We start from the raw sequence: 19,888 nt of genomic DNA on the forward strand, positions 1-19,888 counted from the left end.
TAGTAAGGAGGATAACATGTCTCAGAGCTTAACATGACTCATTAGAGATAAAGAGGATAACATTACTTTGTTTGATGGTATAACGTTATTATGTATGTGGAGATATTATCAGGAATCAAGGTAAGACCCAAGTGCAAAGTGTGTGAAGTAACAATGTTTATTGTAACAGGGCAGGCAAAGGACAGGTCAAGGTAGGCAGAGATCAATAATCCAGAGTAGAGGCCAAGGTACAGGATGGCAGGCAGACTCAACGTCAGGTCAGGCAGAGGACGGTAATCCAGAGGTAGAGCAAAGGTACAGGACGGCAGGCAGGCTCAGGGTCAGAGACAGGCAGTAGTCAGGCGGGTGGCAACAGGGTCAGGACAGGCAAAGGTCAAAACCAGGAGGACACGAAAAAGAGAGACTAGGGAAAACCAGGAGCTGAGACATGCTGGTAGGCTTGAACAAACAAGACGAACTGGCAACAGGCAGACAGAAAACACAGGTATAAATACACAGGGGATAATGGGGAAGATGGGCGACACCTGGAGGGGGTGGAGACAAGCACAAGGACAGGTGAAACAGATCAGGGCGTGACAGTACCCCCCCCTCTAGGGGCGCCACCTTGCGTCCTACCTGGGAGCATACCTGGTTGACCGGGGTGCCGGCAGTGGAAGTCGACGAGGAGCGCTGGGTTCAGGATGTCTCTATCGGGGACCCAGCACCTCTCCTCCGGGCCATAACCCTCCCAGTGAACCAGGTACTGGAAACCCCTGCCCTGTGGTCGAACCCTCAGGAGTCATCTCACCGTGTATGCCGGATGTCCATCGACGACACTGGGAGGGGTGGGTCTGGAAATAGAAGACAAAGGGCTGTGAGACACGGGCTTTATTCTAGACACATGGAATGTAGGATGAATACTAAGGGTACGGGGCAACAGAAGACAGACAGCAGATGGGCTAATGATCTTGGAGATGGGGAAAGGGCCGATAAACATGGGGGGACAGTTTAAGAGACTCCACTGTGAGGGGCAGATCTCGGGTGGACAGCCATACCTTCTGCCCAAGACGATACGGGGGCCGGGATCCAATGGTGATCCGTTTGTCGTCGATACCTGTAGGTGGTCTTGACCGGGCTCTCCTCCATGTACGACGACAGCGGCGGAAAAACATCTGGGCAGAAGGTATGCAGACCTCCTCTTCCTGCTTAGGGAAGAGCCGGGGCTGATACACCAGGGAATACTCAAAGGGAGATAGGCCCATGGCAGAGCAGGGAAGGGTGTTGCGGGCGTATTCGACCCACACAAGCTGCTGACTCCAGGTGGTGGAGTTGGTGGAGACCAGGCAGTGCAGGGTAATCTCGAGGTCCTGGTTGGCTTGCTCCGACTGGCCGTTGGACTGGGAGGTGGAACCCGGAGGACAGGCTGGCCAACGACCCAATGAGGGTGCAGAACGCCTTCCAGAACTTGGAGAACTGCGGACGGAGTCAGGAACGAACATCCGGGGTGTGGGATGTCTCGCTTCCTCTTCCGTCTCTGGAGCAACTGCAGATGGGTGTAGTCAACTGCAGTCAAAACGTCATGACCTTTGATCACATGGTTTTTGTAAAGTTCATGCAGTCAACATGTTGGCGCAAGTCAGACAATTTTTATCCCCAAAAGCAACACCCTTTGATAAGTGGTGACCAACAATTTTCACTGACTTAGCACAACTGATCTGCTCAAATGCACCCATTGTCTTGGAGCCAGTTTGTCTTACATCATAAGGTCCTCTATGATACATGATCTAACACATGACTGAAAACTGTGGGTCAGGTATCCTTACGACGACCACTGACTGACCATATGACCACTGGTGCTGCACATTAGAGACAGACAAAGCATTGACCAACTCTTTATTAATAACCACCACTCCAAAGTCAAAAAATGTCAGGTCAACTCCCCATGATAAGACCTACAACAAACAAACACTCCAGTGTGTAGTGTATATTTGCTCACATGTCCATGCATATAATTTATACACTCAATATAATCAACACATTCCTAAAAGAAGGCACCTACTGTTTCACTCACAACATATCGTAAACAGAATAAATCCCTTTTTAAAAAGGTTCTAAAATGAATGATTCTGAGTGGGTAAACACACACTCTCATACACACCATACATTTTGGTACCCTTGGTTAATGAGCACTATGTACATGAAGTGCTTGGTTTTCCCCTGAGGAGAAGATTGCAGTTTGCTATGAAGCATTTTGGTTCACTCTGAAAACAACAAAGCCAGAACATTTCAGAAAGTCAATATACAGTATCTATAAACCCCGTCATTTACGGTGCATAAAGTAATAACCAGGTAAATGCAGTCTATCTACAGACATATAAGCACATCGCTCTGTGCATAGTACTGTCGCAGAAAGTACATTTATGATTATAATTGGTAACATTTTATACATTATAACATCACCAGATTATTTCAATATTATTATGATTTACTTTGTCAAGTAAAACTGTCTTCATCTTAGTCATTTAGCAGATGCTCTTATCCAAAGCGTGTGCATACATTTTCGTACTGGTCCCCCATGGGAATCGAACCCAGAAACCTGGTGTTACAAGCACCATGCTCTACCAACTGAGCCACACGGGACTGACCATCTTAACCAGTTGAAGCAGTACCACACAGGATGCCTATTGCCCTGAGTGTGGTTTCAAAGCCAGTTATCCACTTTGAGAGTGACGCTACCTTTGTGCATTTAGACCAGGTGTGGGCAAACTCTGGCACGCGTGACCATTCAATCTGGCCCACGGGAGGTACAAAATAATCAAATAAATGTGTGGGGGAAATATAATTTTGGTTAACAAAAACACTCCAGGCCACACTTGAATGTCTAAAACTAGATAGAAAGAACATTATAATGGACATTTACAATGATGGCCTACCCCGGCCAAACCCAATTGTGCGCCACCCTATGGGACTCCCAACCACAGCCAGTTGTGATTCAGCCTGGAATTGAACCAGGGTCTGTAGTGATGTCTCTAGCACTGAGATGCAGTGCCTTAGACCGCTGTGCCACTCGGGAGCCCAATGGATTATTTATAATGGACCCATTTACAATGGACCTATTTTCGGGTCCGCAAATTGATTTAAAAAAATGTATAGATAAAAATAATAATATTAATACAAATAAAATAAAATAAAATAGCCCAAAATTTCTACGGCCCTCCATCGAAATTCAAAATCCCGATATGGCCCTCAAGCCAAAAAGTTTGCCCACCCCTGGCTTAAACAGTGAGGTATCCTAACATACTAAATACTCTAATACACGGGCTAACGCTAGGCTAGGGCTGGAGAGTGGATGTCTGGTGGGATGTAAACAGGGTGGCTGGTAACAGTGAGAGTGTGGAAGCCTCAGGGGTCGGCCATGCCCTCTGTGCGGTTGCAGAGCGACTCATAGAGTTCAGAGGTCAGTGAGTAGTTAGAGAAGGCCTGCTTGAATTCCTGCAGGGGGCAGTAGACTCCACTACAGCCTGGAATCAACTGGTCCTACAGACACAAAGAAACAAAGAACATAAGAAAGAGACACACACAAAAAGAGATCACTAACTTTCTCAGAGAGAAAGAGGGTCCTGAAAGTGTTTAAATATGTGCACACTTTTATGAGCTTTTATGAGCCTTCCCTAGCACACTTGCGCCCTAGACCAAGTTCTCCGTTAGGAAAATATGGCACTGGACAATGTGACCGGGAAGATTTAAATTTACCTGCCATTTGAGAAATGTACCGGACCCATAAGCATTGGATGTATAACCCATTAGGGCAAACACAATTTGAGGGAAAACACCATTCAAAAGAGCGCACCTGGGAAAACACCATTCAAAAGAGCGCACCTGGGAAAACACCATTCAAAAGAGCGCACCTGGGAAAACACCATTCAAAAGAGCGCACCTGGAAAAACCCCATTCAAAAGAGCACAGCTGGGAAAACACCATTCAAAAGAGCGCACCTGGAAAAAACCCATTCAAAAGAGCACAGCTGGGAAAACACCATTCAAAAGAGCACAGCTGGGAAAACACCATTCAAAAGAGCGCACCTGGGAAAACACCATTCAAAAGAGCACAGCTGGGAAAACACCATTCAAAAGAGCGCACCTGGAAAAAACCCATTCAAAAGAGCGCACCTGGGAAAACACCATTCAAAAGAGCACAGCTGGGAAAACACCATTCTAAACATCACAGCTGGGAAAACACCATTCTAAACAGCACAGCTGGGAAAACACCATTCTAAACAGCACAGCTGGGAAAACACCATTCTAAACAGCACAGCTGGGAAAACACCATTCTAAACAGCACAGCTGGGAAAACACCATTCTAAACAGCACAGCTGGGAAAACACCATTCTAAACAGCACAGCTGGGAAAACACCATTCTAAACAGCACAGCTGGGAAAACACCATTCTAAACAGCACAGCTGGGAAAACACCATTCTAAACAGCACAGCTGGGAAAACACCATTCTAAACAGCACAGCTGGGAAAACACCATTCTAAACAGCACAGCTGATAGCTGTTCCATATGTGAGAGATGGAAATCTCGGTTGGAAACTTAGAAAGAGGGGGAATCTAAAGATGCAACTAGGATGGGTTGCTATATGATGTGGATTGTTTCAAAAATCACAAGGTCGTAGGCCGATGTCTATTTGGGAAGCACGCTTGGCAATAGGCTTAGCGGATTATTGACTTGCGGCTGTCAGTGAAAAACATCTAAAATATGTGTGAAGATAATGTGTTTTGAGCATCATTTTAAAATGTTGAGACAAGGGGGAGGGATGTGTGGAGAATATATAGGTGAGTCTCTCCAGAACGGCTCAGCTGTCTCCTGCCAATTCTTGTGCATTCATTGTTTGTGCGAATTGTTTGCCCTTACATAAAAAAATCATTCCCCAGAACATGTCACCAGACGTAAATGTAAAGTGTTTAACATCCAATGCAAATGATAACATATTAAAACTATAGTTCTTCACGGTAAGCTATTTCAATCAAATGTATCAATCAAATGTATTTATAAAGCCCTTATTACACCAGCCGATGTAAGAAAGTGCTATATATTTAAAACATCTTTCCAACAATCTCATCCTCAATAATCACCAATCCTTGGTGTGAAAGAACAAGGGCAGTTATAGGCTATGAGCTCTATGCACTCATTTCTTTAGCCACCAATGGGTCACGGTGTATTAATACGACAGAGGCTGGTGATCTCGCATTAGTTGATTTTTTACTTTCAGATTCTAATCATTTTAATTCAATTTAATTTAATTTAATTCCCCCGTGATATGCAACTTTTCAGGGAAGCCAGAAACCAATATACACAGGCAGTTAGAACAGCCAAGGCTAGCTTTTTCAAGCAGAAATTTGCTTCCTGCAACACAAATTCAAAAAAGTTCTGGGACACCGTAAAGTCCATGGAGAATAAGAACACCTCCTCCCAGCTTCCAACCGCTCTGAAGATAGGAAACACTGTCACCACCGACAAATCCACTATAATTGAGAATTTCAATAAGCATTTTTCTACGGCTGGCCATGCTTTCCACCTGGCTACCCCTACCCCGGACAACAGCACTGCCCTCCCCTCTGCTACTCGCCCAAGCCTTCCCCATTTCTCTTTCTCCCAAATACAGTCAGCTGATGTTCTTAATGAGCTGCAAAATCTGGACCCTTACAAATCAGCCGGGCTAGATAATCTGGACCCTTTCTTTCTAAAACTATCTGCTGAAATTGTTGCCACCCCTATTACTAGCCTCTTCAACCTCTCTTTCGTGTCGTCTGAGATCCCCAAAGATTGGAAAGCAGCTGCGGTTATCCCCCTCTTCAAAGGGGGGGACACCCTTGACCCTAACTGCTACAGACCTATATCTATCCTACCCTGCCTTTCTAAGGTCTTCGAAAGCCAAGTCAACAAACAGATTACCGACCATTTCGAATCACACCACACCTTCTCCGCTATGCAATCTGGTTTCAGAGCTGGTCATGGGTGCACCTCAGCCACGCTCAAGGTCATAAACGATATCGTAACCGCCATCGATAGGAAACAATACTGTGCAGCCGTATTCATTGACCTGGCCAAGGCTTTTGACTCTGTCAATCACCACATCCTCATTGGCAGACTCGACAGCCTTGGTTTCTCTAATGATTGCCTCGCCTGGTTCACCAACTACTTCTCTGATAGAGTTCAGTGTGTCAAATCGGAGGGTCTGTTGTCCGGGCCTCTGGCAGTCTCTATGGGGGTGCCACAGGGTTCAATTCTTGGACCGACCCTTTTCTCTGTTTACATCAATGATGTCGCTCTTGCTGCTGGTGATTCTCTGATCCACCTCTACGCAGACGACACTATTCTGTATACTTCTGGCCCTTCTTTTGACACTGTGTTAACAACCCTCCAGGCGAGCTTCAATGCCATACAACTCTCCTTCCGTGGCCTCGAACTGCTCTTAAATACAAGTAAAACCAAATGCATGCTCTTCAACCGATCGCTGCCTGCTCCTGCCCGCCTGTCCAACATCACTACTTTGGACGGCTCTGACTTAGAATATGTGGACAACTACAAATACCTAGGTGTCTGGTTAGACTGTAAACTCTCCTTCCAGACCCACATCAAACATCTCCAATCCAAAGTCAAATCTAGAATTGGCTTCCTATTCCGCAACAAAGCATCCTTTACTCATGCTGCCAAACATACCCTTGTAAAACTGACCATCCTACCAATCCTCGACTTCGGTGATGTCATTTACAAAATAGCCTCCAAAACCCTACTCAATAAATTGGATGCAGTCTATCACAGTGCCATCCATTTTGTCACCAAAGCCCCATATACTACCCACCACTGCGACCTGTACACTCTCGTTGGCTGGCCCTCGCTTCATACTCGTCGCCAAACCCACTGGTTCCAGGTCATCTACAAGACCCTGCTAGGTAAAGTCCCCCCTTATCTCAGCTCGCTGGTCACCATAGCAGCACCTACCTGTAGCACGCGCTCCAGCAGGTATATCTCTCTAGTCACCCCCAAAACCAATTCTTCCTTTGGACGCCTCTCCTTCCAGTTCTCTGCTGCCAATGACTGGAACGAACTACAAAAATCTCTGAAACTGGAAACACCTATCTCCCTCACTAGCTTTAAGCACCAGCTGTCAGAGCAGCTCATAGATTACTGCACCTGTACATAACCCATCTACAATTTAGCCCAAACAACTACCTCTTTACCTACTGTATTTATTTATTAATTTATTTTGCTCCTTTGCACCCCATTATTTCTGTCTCTACTTTGCACTTTCTTCCAATGCAAACCAACCATTCCAGTGTTTTTTTATTTTTTATTTTACTTGCTGTGTTGTACTCACTTCGCCTCCATGGCCTTTTTATATTTTATTTATTTATACATATATCTGTTTGCCTTCACCTCCCTTATCTCACCTCACTTGCTCACATTGTATATAGACTTATTTTTTTTCACTGTATTATTGACTATATGTTTGTTTTTACTCCATGTGTAACTATGTGTTGTTGTATGTGTCGAACTGCTTTGCTTTATCTTGGCCAGGTCGCAATTGTAAATGAGAACGTGTTCTCAATTTGCCTACCTGGTTAAATAAAGGTTAAATAAATAAAAAATAAATAAAAAATTCAGATTATGATTAACCACATTACAATGATTTTGAGAAACAAAAAAGTTATTGATTAAATAAAACTAATCCACAAAAATTCTTATATGAAAATCATAACTGGCATGCATAACGGTAGACATGGTAGGATAAATTGTAAGCTTCACCAAACTTGAAACTCATGTGCCACCTATGAAGTCTTAATAAAATAATTGCCTACACGTTTCCATGGTCAGATTTTGCATATAGGCTACTTTGAAGCAAGGTAAAACATGCGTCATAATATGAAATAAAACATTCACGTTTCAAACAATTAAGTACTTTTTCAAAATGCATACTGCCTTCAGCTCACATTGTAAAGTGGAGGGTGACACACTGATAGCCTGTTGACTGCACTTGAATGGTGAATGGGAGGCGATCTTTTAATCATACACCACAACTGTTTTAACACGCGATACACACAGGCCAATTTAATTCCATAAAATTATGCTAGTTAACCTATAGACCAGTGGAGGAAGGCTCCTAATAATGTCTGAAACGGAGTGAATGGAATCAAACACATGGTTACCATGTTTGATGTATTTGATACCATTCAACTGACTCCACTCCAGTCATTACCACAAGCCGTTCCCCCCAATTAAGGTGCCACCAACCTCCTGTGCTATAGACCGATAAGCATGACGGTCAAATGTATTTCCATCGACTGGTATTTCCATCAATGAATAAAAAGCATTATTTTGCAATGGGATTATTTTTCTGGCCGGCAACAATTTAATTTATCGGCTTTTCATTTATTTATTTTGGGCCGGCTAACAGAAACCCTGCCCTAGACCATACCTTGCCAATGTAGGACACTTTGACAAAGGCCTCTTTGGTTTGCCTGTGTTGATGCAGCTCCAGGGTGATGTCAGCGGCGTACGGTGGCCATTGCATGTCAAAAACCCCCAGAGCCATGAGACAGGGCATCAGAGTGGTGTCGTGGGCAGAGTACAGGAACAGCTTCCTGAGAGAGAAAACACATATATGTGAAAATGCCCTCAGATAATTTCTGATGTTCAGCAACAAGTAGGGGTAGGGAACGAAAAACTAAGAATGTGCCATTTAGAAAAGGACATTTGCTACCATCAAGTGGTTGGGTTGAGATCTGCAGCTCAATAAATCTATTATTGGTTGTGTTTTCTATTGCAGTCCTCTAGTACCCCCCCCCCCCCCCCAACAGTACATATTTTGTTTGTGGCCCTGGACAAGCACACCTGATTGTACATGCAAACTAATCATCAATTCCTTGCAGGCATTCCCTTCTCAAATCAAACCGTAATCTGCACCACTCATTCATGTTGTCACCAAGGCAGCATGATGCATCGTTCAAAAACATGCATCTCTTTTCCATAAAATATATCTTCAAATTTTCAAACTCATTGGTAAGGCAGATCAATCAAAAGCAATCACTTTTGCATGTGAAAACACTGAATCTTACTCATCTGCTGTTTTCAACTCTCTAGAGACAGCAGGAGCGGTAGAGATACTCTCAATGATCGGCTATGAAAAGCCAACTGACATGTACTCCTGAGGTGCTGACTTGTTGCACCTTCGACAACTACTGTGATTATTATTATTTGACCATGCTGGTCATTTATGAACATTTGAACATCTTGGCCATGTTCTGTTATAATCTCCACCCGGCACAGCCAGAAGAGGACTGGCCACCCTTCATAGCCTGGTTCCGCTCTCGGTTTCTTCCTAGGTTCTGGCCTTTCTATGGTGTTTTTCCTAGCCACCGTGCTTCTACACCTGCATTGCTTGCTGTTTGGGGTTTTAGGCTGGGTTTCTGTACAGCACTTTGATATATCAGCTGATGTAAGAAGGGCTATATAAATACATTTGATTATTATAAAAAAAAAAAAGATTAATCCACATGCTAAAATCTAGGTCACTTCGTCGTTGGCCAGAGCGGGGCACCCGGTTCACGGCCGGGAGGCAGCCCCATTCCAAAACGAATGCAATCAAAGTAAGAGTAACTCACCTGTTGGACTCTGAGGTTGTGTCCTGTAGTTGGTCTTCAATGTTGCCCATCAGGGTGTGGAAGAGGGGACCCACACACAGCTGCAGGTTCTCCCTGATCACAACAAGCAAACCCCAGACAAGATGAAGAAAACAACAACTGTCTTGGGGGAATTTATTTCTGAATGTGGAATAAGGAAGCAGCTTATGCTCATGAAACAGGGAACTATATTGTCTCTGTTCTACTACCCGGCCCATCTGTATTTACATCCCACTGCCCTTTGACCCCTGACCTCTTGCTGGGTTCGTAGATGTGACAGATCATCTCCACAGCTCTCTGCTCCACTGTGTTCCTCCAGGAGTCCAGGACTGGTGGGCAGGGTAGTCCGTGTGTCTGATATAACACACACACACACACACACACACACACACACACACACACACACACACACACACACACACACACACACACACACACACACACACACACTTTGTCATGTTAACATCTCTATGCAATGCAAACAAAATGACTGTAAGGGAGTGTGTAACTGGCAGCAGGGAAGTCAGGCGGAGGAGAGCAAAACTGGGTAATCAACAGAGCAGTATTATTCATAAAACCACCAGAAACCAGAACAATAAACAAATGGGTACAAAACCTGTCGCGCACCAGAGAAAACGTGCACATGCACTTACAATAAACATTTCCGCACAAAGACATGGGGGGAACAGAGGGTTAAATACACAACATGTAACGAGGGATATTGAGACCAGATGTGTGAGAAGACAAGACAAATGGAAAATGAAAAATGGATCGATGATGGCTAGAAGACCGGCGACGCCGACCGCCGAGCTCCGCCCGAACAAGGAGAGGAACCGACTTCGGCGGAAGTCGTGACAATGACAGTATCACTATTTATACCTTTGGATCTCATAATACATTTTGGTAACAAAAGGTTTGAAATTAAGAATATATATCTTTGTTGCATTGTGTCACCTCTCTGGCCACCATGTCATCCCTGATGAGGATGAAGTCAACCCGTTGGTGGGCAGCGATGCCCAGAGCACTCTGGATGCTCCTCAAGTCCGCAGCGATGTCTGGCAGAGTGGACGACTCCGCCCAGCGATGACTACAGCACACACAGACACAGCCAATCACAAAAATCAACAAGATAGAAACATCCAATCACAAACATTAACGAGTGAGAGATCCAGCCAAACACAAACATTTATAGGAAAGGGGCCCAGCCAGTCACTCACTAACCCACTGAGGTGTTTGAGCAGTCTGCACCCGTGGTAGTTAGGGTACAGGATCTCTGACTCTGCCTCAGTCGTCAGAATGGAAACCATGTCTTCAGAAGAAGAGAGGGGGAGCAACATTAGGAGATCGGAAATACTGGCCTTTGACACACACGCCTCATACGCACACAAACAAACAAACAGTGACACCTACCGCTCTGGCTTTGCTGGAACAGCCCTGCCACCAGGCACTTGGCAGACTCTATGGTCCTTACAATGTTAGTGGAACGCACACTGGGAGAAAGAGAAGAAACGGCATATATATTAGAAGAATATATCAATGTCTTGTACATGTACTGTGGTATTATGTCTTCAACCTTTATGTTACCTAGCCTGATGTTACCTAGGTGACAGCTCAGGTGGGCCTTTGCTCTTCAGCAAAAAAGGAAAGGAGGGGTGCTCAACAACAATGACAAAATCAATCTCTGTCTTTTTTTGTTGAGTGCTCCAACTCCTTTTTACCTCGAATTAGTCCGTTTGGAAGTTTTTCTTAGTAAGCCATTCTCGTTACCTAGGTGACCTTTACGTTAGCTAGGCTGATGTTACCTAAGTGTTACCTAGATGCGGATCTGCTCTACAGCCAACTTCTTTCTCATTGTCAAGCCAAACAAAGACTGAGTTGGCTACAGCACGTGACTACCAGGCTGCTGACAAGAGCACATGTGGCTGTGGTACATATCAGACCTCTGTAGGGCTGAAGGTGGGGGTTGAGGAAGGCCGTGGTACTTACTAGACCTCTGTAGGGCTGAAGGTGGGGGTTGAGGAAGGCTGTGGTACTTACTAGACCTCTGTAGGGCTGAAGGTGGGGGTTGAGGAAGGCTGTGGTACTTACTAGACATCTGTAGGGCTGAAGGTGGGGGTTGAGGAAGGCCGTGGTACATACTAGACCTCTGTGGGGGTTGAGGAAGGCCGTGGTACTTACTAGACCTCTGTGGGGGTTGAGGAAGGCCGTGGTACTTACTAGACCTCTGTAGGGCTGAAGGTGGGGGTTGAGGAAGGCTGTGGTACTTACTAGACCTATGTAGGGCTGAAGGTGGGGGTTGAGGAAGGCCGTGGTACTTACTAGACCTCTGTAGGGCTGAAGGTGGGGGTTGAGGAAGGCCGTGGTACTTACTAGACCTCTGTAGGGCTGAAGGTGGGGGTTGAGGAAGGCTGTGGTACTTACTAGACCTCTGTAGGGCTGAAGGTGGGGGTTGAGGAAGGCCGTGGTACTTACTAGACCTCTGTAGGGCTGAAGGTGGGGGTTGAGGAAGGCCGTGGTACTTACTAGACCTCTGTAGGGCTGAAGGTGGGGGTTGAGGAAGGCCGTGGTACTTACTAGACCTCTGTAGGGCTGAAGGTGGGGGTTGAGGAATGCTGTGGTACTTATCAGACCTCTGTAGGGCTGAAGGTGGGGGTTGAGGAAGGCTGTGCTACTTACTAGACCTCTGTAGGGCTGAAGGTGGGGGTTGAGGAAGGCCGTGGTACTTACTAGACCTCTGTAGGGCTGAAGGTGGGGGTTGAGGAAGGCTGTGCTACTTACTAGACCTCTGTAGGGCTGAAGGTGGGGGTTGAGGAAGGCTGTGCTACTTACTAGACCTCTGTAGGGCTGAAGGTGGGGTTGAGGAAGGCCGTGTCCTGGATGTACCTCTTCCTCAGCCTCTCTCCCAGCTCATACAGCTGCTGCATGCCCACCGTAGTCAACTGACCTGGGTACGTACCCCCCTTCAGGGGAAAGGGACAGGGGTCAAAGGTTAGGTTTTATTTATTCACACCAAAGAAAATATGTGAAAGACAAAACAGTACAGATATAAAAAACTGGAAAAAACAGTGTGCAAGTGAGGCTGGAAGCCCAAAACGGCTGACATGAAAACCACACCACAAATAAGTTAAAAGTACAAAAAATATATATTTGTTCAATCAGTTAAAAGCATTTGAATTATAATTGTACATGACATACTCAGTATAAAATAAAATAAAACATGTTTGATTATGTGTGTAAGTGTGAGAGTTAGGATACATGAAGGGGATTATTGGATAGTTTGGTGCATCAGGATGACCCCAGTCTTCACTTATTGGGAGATGATGAGGTTTTGGCAATGTGAAGGTAAGAATTCCAGAGTATGGTACCTCTGTATCTGATAGATAATTGACTATGTGAGGTCCGTCGACGGAGTAGTATTCAGTGATATGCCATTTCGTGCCACTGTGGTGTGTGTGATGTAACTGGTCTGGAATGGGAAATCCTGTTGGTTGACAGCTGGTCATGGGTAATCCAGTAAGTGACATCAACATGTCTGGATGGAATCCATGCTAGCACTCCTACATGACAACTTAAACCCATTAACCATACGTAGGGCTGTGACGGTCATGAAATTGTCAGCTGGTGATTGTCAAGCAAATAACTGCCGGTCTCACATAAACACATTTAGCATCTCCTGGATTCCACACATAGCCTACAAGCCACTGATGCAGACCTTAGGAACATCTACATTTGAAAAAGTCTAATAAATCCATTTAATATAGCCTACACCATCACAATAAATAGTTTTTTAAAAGACAGGTCTAAAGAAACATGATATGAAGAAAATGTAGTCCATTTCAGAAGAACAGAATAGCATACTCTGAGTTGTCCTTATGTTAGGCCCTGAACCGGCTATGCCATATGGCTGTGGGCTACACTAGTTCATAAGGCTGACAAGATTTGCTTAGAATTCCGTGGCATTATCTTATATTATGAAGAATACAATTGAACATAGCTGAATGAAATAGAAAGGATATTTTCTCCAAACGATTTGAGGGAGTGTGCACATGTAGCTATTCTGTGTTGATCGGTTAAGAAATAAACAGGTCCACCTATATGCTTAATTTAGAGTTATTTATGCAACTTTAGTTGAGATACAAACGTTGGGCTATTTGTTTTGATTATTAATACATTCTAAGGCTGCATGATGCGACTCTAATGATGATTTGAAAAAAGTTGCATGAAAGGCATGTGCTCTGCTTTGTTATTTGCAAAGGCTGTACACACTTTATCAGTCTCTCATTCACAATTTGACAAGCAGGATAATGCCTCAAAATTCCCAGCAACATCCCGTTTGTGTGGCCTTAATGTCCCATAAAAAAATCCATGCCTTTTGCAGCCAGTGTACATTGTGCCATTGGGCTGAATATACAAATTATAATTCCCTTCTCCCAGCTGCGTGCTCTGAAGCACCTCTCACTCACATGGCTCTCTCAAAAAGCTCAATTCTTATTAGCCAATGCCGTCACGTGATCGGGTCTTTCTCAAAGGCTACAAGTGAAAGACACATCTGGAATGCAACTGCGCACGTCCTTATCTAATTCCGAGCGTAATATTGAAGATATTTGAAGAACTGTCCACATTTACTTTATGGCAGCCAACAAGATGAGTAGGCCTAACGAACAGCAAAAGCACTAGCCTATGTCAATCTACCATCCCCCATAGTACAAAGGTTGACCTATTCTATTCTGTGCGAGAAATAAATATTCTGAACATAGTCTTGGACAGTTGTGGGTTGCGATAGAACCCAAATTAATGCAACCACTAGCATTTTTAAGCAATGAGGACTGATGCAACAGATCAGAACGTTTTGCTCAAAATGTTGATAAACTATTAGGCTATTTCTTTACATTCTAAGCGCATCAATGCGCACATGGCAGTAGGCTATAAGCACGAATGATCCAAAATGCAATCAATTAAAAGGAAAACACCATTTTCAAAAGTGACCGCAAATACGATTATGCATGTAATTTTATTATGCATGTAAAATTATGTAATTTAAAGATGCATTTTTATGGTGAAAATTATCTTCCCAAAACTTGAAACTCACCCACTGCTTATGTATGGCAATTAGGCTCTACAACCGTTGTAAAGCGGATTAATGTGCTTAATTTTAAGAAGCCATTTGGCCACGTTAGTTGTGATACAAACCGTATCAAAACATATAGGCCTATTGGCTACGCTACATGAGGTGTTCGACTATGATTCGAAAAAAAGGCATACACTGTTTCTTGCCTTACTGCACACAAGCTGGGCATTTAGTTATTTTATATATGCTTCATTAACAAGTGATAATATATACAGTACCAGTCAAAAGTTTGGACACCTACTCATTTAAGGGTTTTTCTTTATTTTTTACTATTTTCTACATTGTAGAATAATAGTGAAGACATCAAACTATGAAATAACACATATGGAATCATGTAGAAACTAAAAAAAGTGTTAAAGAAATGTAATTTATATTTGAGATTCTTCAAAGTAGCCACCCTTTGCCTTGATGACAGGTTTGCACACTCTTGGCATTCTCTCAACCAGCTTCATGGGGAATGAATTTCCAACAGTCTTGAAGGAGTTCCCACATATGCTGCGCACTTGTTGGCTGCTTTTCCTTCACTCTGCGGTCCAACTCATCCCAAACCATCTCAATTGGGTTGAGGCCGGGTGATTGTGAAGGCCAGGTCATCTGATGCAGCACTACATCACTCTCCTTCTTGGTCAAACAGCCCTTAACACACCTCCAGGCTGTGTTAGTCATTTTCCTGTTGAAAAATAAATGATAGTCCCACTAAGCCCAAACCAGATGGGATGGATTATTGCTGCAGAATGCTGTGGTAGCCATGCTGGTTAAGTGTGCTTTGAATTCTAAATAAATCACTGACAGTGTCACCAGCAAAGCACCCCCACACTTCCTCCTCCATGCTTCACGGTGGGAACCACACATGCGGAGATCATCTGTTCACCTACTCTGTGTCTCACAAATGTCCATTGCTCAAGTTTCTTGGCCCAAGAAAATCTCTTCTTCTTATTGGTGTCCTTTAGTAGTGGTTTATTTGCAGCAATTCGACCATGAAGGCCTGATTCAAACAGTCTCTTCTGAACAGTTGATGTTGAGATGTGTCTGTTACTCGAATTCTGTGAAGCATTTATTTGGGCTGCAATTTCTGAGGCTAGTAACTCTAATGAACTTTTCCTCTGCAGCAGAGGTGACTCTAGTTCTTCCTTTCCTGTGGAGGTCCTCATGAGAGCCAGTTTCATCATAGCGCTTGATGGTTTTTGCGACTGCACTTGAAGAAACTTTAATGATGGACTGCCATTTCTCTTTGCTTATTTTAGCTGTTCTTGCCATAATATGGACTTGGTCTTTTACCAAATAGGGCTTCTGTATTTTTATTTATTTCACCTTTATTTAACCAGGTAGGCTATTTGAGAACAAGTTCTCATTTGCAACTGCGACCTGGCCAAGATAAAGCAAAGCAGTTCGACACATACATCAACACAGAGTTACACATGGAGTAAAACAAACATACAGTCAATAATACAGTAGATATACCACCCCTACCTTGTCACAACACAACTGATTGGCTCAAACGCATTAAGAAGGAAAGAAATTTCACAAAATAACTTTTAACAAGGCACACCTGTTAACTCAAATGCATTCCAGGTGACTACCTCATGAAGCTGGTTGAGAGAATGCCAAGAGTGTGCAAAGCTGTCATCAAGGCAAAGGTTGGCTACTTTGAAGAATCTCAAACAGAAAATATATTTTGATTTGTTTAACACTTTTGGTTACTACATGATTCCATATGTGCAATTTCATAGTATTGATGTCTTCACTATTTTTCTACAATGTAGTAAAAATAAAGAAAAACCCTGGAATAAGTAGGTGTGTCCAAACTTTTGACTGGTACTGTAATTCCCAAGTGATAGGTGAAAATATTAGACTATCAGACTGTTCTTGATTTAATATTGTCTTTACATATACTATATAATATATGTGTGACATTTGTTTTGATTTAGAATGGACCATTATCATGCATCTGTCTGGAAACTGGGGCAGGGGAAAAAATACATGTCATTTATGCACTTAAAAAGCGAATGGAGGATGCTTTCCTGTGGTTCATTTTCATGCCAGCCAGTAAGGCTATACTCCTGTTGTAAAGGGAAGAAATGTGCTTAATATTAGGAAAGTTGAAAAATAATAGTAGTAGGCCTAGCCTATAGAAAGCTGATGGGATACTCCTCTTTTTAAATAGAGGCCATCACATTCTCACGCAATTGCATAGCCTGTAGAAATGTTGTGCAACATGAGCTCATGGGCTCTCATGAAATGTTTGATAAGATTTTCGATTACATTTGCATTGATGTCAGAGTGATTAGAGGAACAATAGTGTGCTGAGTACCAGGCAGTTAGCAAGTTTGGCAGGCTACTAATGACCATCAGCAGCATCAGAGATTGGAGAAGCCTAATTACTGTGACTAAACAGTCCCGTTGAATTTGACTGCCTTCATGACAGCCGGTGTGGCGGTAATACGGTCACCGTAACAGCCCTAAACATACTTATCAAAGCGCTTACTCCTCGCCCTGACCCTATCTCTCTAGGTACTACTTCCTCTGCTCACACACACACACACACACACACACACACACACACACACACACACACACACACACACACACACACACACACACACACACACACACACACACACACACACTCACGGTCAGTATGGTGGCCCGGTAACTGTCCTCCACCGGTGAGGAGGGCCGTGGACCTCCTTCCAGGTCTGTCACCACATAGTTGATATGTGTGTGTGCTGGGGGTTCCAGGAGGTTAGGCACCCACTGGGCCTGAGAGACAGTACAAGGAAGTATTTTAGCTTTTCAGATACTGGTGACCATACCTTCAGCATGCATTGTCTTGTCAATGAGGCTAAACATGTATTTTTTTAAACCTTTATTTAACTAGGCAAGTCAGTTAAGAACAAATTCTTATTTTCAATGACGGCCTAGGAACACTGGGTTAACTGCCTTGTTCAGGGGCAGAACACAGGCAGAGATGGAAAAGGAAACAAGACATCCCACTCCCTCATTTTTTCTGGTTAATGAATTAAGTGAATGAATTAAGTAGATAATTCACACCCAGCTGCTAATGCATTGGTGCCTATGGGAGAGCCACCCCGTTAAGCAGACCGGAACTAATATGTTTTTTCTACGGTAAAAGGCCTGAGTGGGACATCTTCATTTATTCACCATCTTTGACACAAATGGTCCCTCACCTCCATGACATCCGGTATAGACTTCAGCGGAGTTCGGGCTCCGTGGCGGAACAGTACTTGCACCAGTTTGAGCTCATAAGGAGAAGGTGGTTCCGTGCATGCGGTGGTCGAACCCGTCTGAGTCGTTGCCGTCTTCTTCTGAGACCAGAACATGGATCCAAACGCCATGGATACCGAGCCCAGAACACCTGCTTTGGTCCATAGGTTCCTCATCCTCATGATTACTGTGCTGCCGAGACAGACCGCACAATTACAACATTGAAAACATATTTAGCTAGCATAGTCAATAATTTACAACGAACCAGTGTAAATGTGTGATCTTCATAAATTGTAATGTTAGCGATTCCAGAGATTATTACCGGGTAGTTATACAACTGCCGTATGGTTGAACCTGGCACTTGATCTTTTGGTGGCGATGGCAGCAAGTTTTGAAGCAGGAGTTACGAACAAGCTGGCTGCCACTGAGCTAATGACTCTTAGCTAGGTAACGTAAACTCACCCCATTACATAAAAATGTGCGTAACCGCAACATTCAAATGAGGCTACAAAGAAAACTAATGGGACTGTAGCGACTGTGTTGACTTCAAAATCTGGGGTGTGAACTAGGTTTATATTCAAGCGTTGATCGACATGGTAATGGCTCTATAGTATTGGAGAAAAGTTGAAAAAAATGAACCCTCCGTTACATCGTGACGTGTCATGTCGTAACGTAGAGCACGCATAAAGCAACTATTCTGTCTTACAATCTCTCTCCACCAGGTGTAGCACTTCTCTCATCCTTTAAAAACAAGAAATGGACAGTGACGGGGGTAAGGGGGATACCCAGTAATTTTTTTGCGTCATCATTGCATGCAATCATCATTCTCAAAGCCGCTGTTTACTTCTAAGATAATTTTAGCACCGCCCTAAAAACCCGATTCAAATTCGACACAAACCTTCAAATGGGTATGTAATGACACATTATATAAACTCCTTATAGTGTTTTATTTACATTTTAGAGGCGATAAGGTGATAAGTTGGACAGATCAAGTGAAAAAATGCAATTTTCCCACACATCTCTCCTCACTATCATGCATTAGTTTCGCTTCCCCACCCGCCATGTTTAAAGGCTCATTGCCTTCTTGAATCATGCAGAAACGGGCAGCGTGGGGTCATGTAATTGATTCTGTTGGAAAGTGGAGAAATTGTGCTTTACAATGGTATTGACATTACAGTTGATCTGGAAGTATTACTTTGTTGGGGCGCTAAAATAAGGTCAATTGTACGGACCAAGGCGATGTACAAAAGTGAGTGAGTTTACGTTAGCCGTCAAGATCGAGCAGTTGCTGCAGACTGAAGGTTAGCTAGCTATCAACAAATGTCAACTCATGGCTAGCTAATGTCAAACGTAAGAAATTCGTCATTCTATCGATTAGGGGTTAGCTAACGTTACATCTCAAGCTAATTGAATGGCACACGGGTTTGAACTCAAATGTACTTACGTTTAATAATCACTGGAACAGTTAACTAGCCAACAAATTTTTCAGATACAAATCCCCTATGGACTAACTCAGGCTATTTTGAAAACACTGCACCGGTTAAGGATAAAAGGTTTTTTGGAATATGTAGTCCTTTCTGGTATGATCCATGCTTTCAAAGCGAATCCATGGTAGCGGTAAACTACTCTTCCCGAAAAAGCTGCCCACACGCGTCATTTCCCCCCCCCCCCCCCCCCCCCCCCCCCTTAAACTGTATTAGGCCACTTTTTAAAATAATTATATAAGTAAACCAAGATAGACAACATTCTGTCGTTTCCAATGTGAACAAATGAGCCATGGTGGGCAGAGCCAAGTACGAACTAACGAGATCCTATTGGCGCGCTCTAGTAACATCTGCATATTTCCGTTAGAGAACGCCTAGTCTGTGAAGTGC

At 43.8% G+C, this 19,888-nt stretch overlaps 1 protein-coding gene across 2 annotated transcripts; it reads right to left on the bottom strand.

Moving 5' to 3' along the window:
• Positions 1-1,855: 1,855 nt before the first annotated feature.
• LOC129821022 (lysophosphatidic acid phosphatase type 6-like) lies at positions 1,856-19,653 on the bottom strand. 2 transcript variants are annotated; one of them, XM_055878228.1, is made up of 11 exons: positions 19,459-19,653; positions 17,978-18,201; positions 17,421-17,549; positions 12,491-12,621; positions 11,072-11,151; positions 10,883-10,970; positions 10,616-10,748; positions 9,915-10,015; positions 9,644-9,736; positions 8,458-8,623; positions 1,856-3,516 (listed from the first exon to the last, which is right to left on the bottom strand). In XM_055878228.1, exons 2-11 carry the CDS (start codon positions 18,194-18,196, stop codon positions 3,382-3,384), a joined length of 1,275 nt encoding a protein of 424 aa, XP_055734203.1. In that variant the 5' UTR covers positions 18,197-18,201; positions 19,459-19,653; the 3' UTR covers positions 1,856-3,381. The 2 variants fall into 2 exon arrangements, with proteins under 2 accessions (XP_055734203.1, XP_055734202.1); XM_055878227.1 differs by having other exon boundaries at positions 17,978-18,206; positions 19,459-19,652.
• Positions 19,654-19,888: the final 235 nt, after the last annotated feature.

Source organism: Salvelinus fontinalis, chromosome 23 (assembly GCF_029448725.1).
Source record: "Salvelinus fontinalis isolate EN_2023a chromosome 23, ASM2944872v1, whole genome shotgun sequence".
Classification (NCBI taxonomy): domain Eukaryota; kingdom Metazoa; phylum Chordata; class Actinopteri; order Salmoniformes; family Salmonidae; genus Salvelinus; species Salvelinus fontinalis.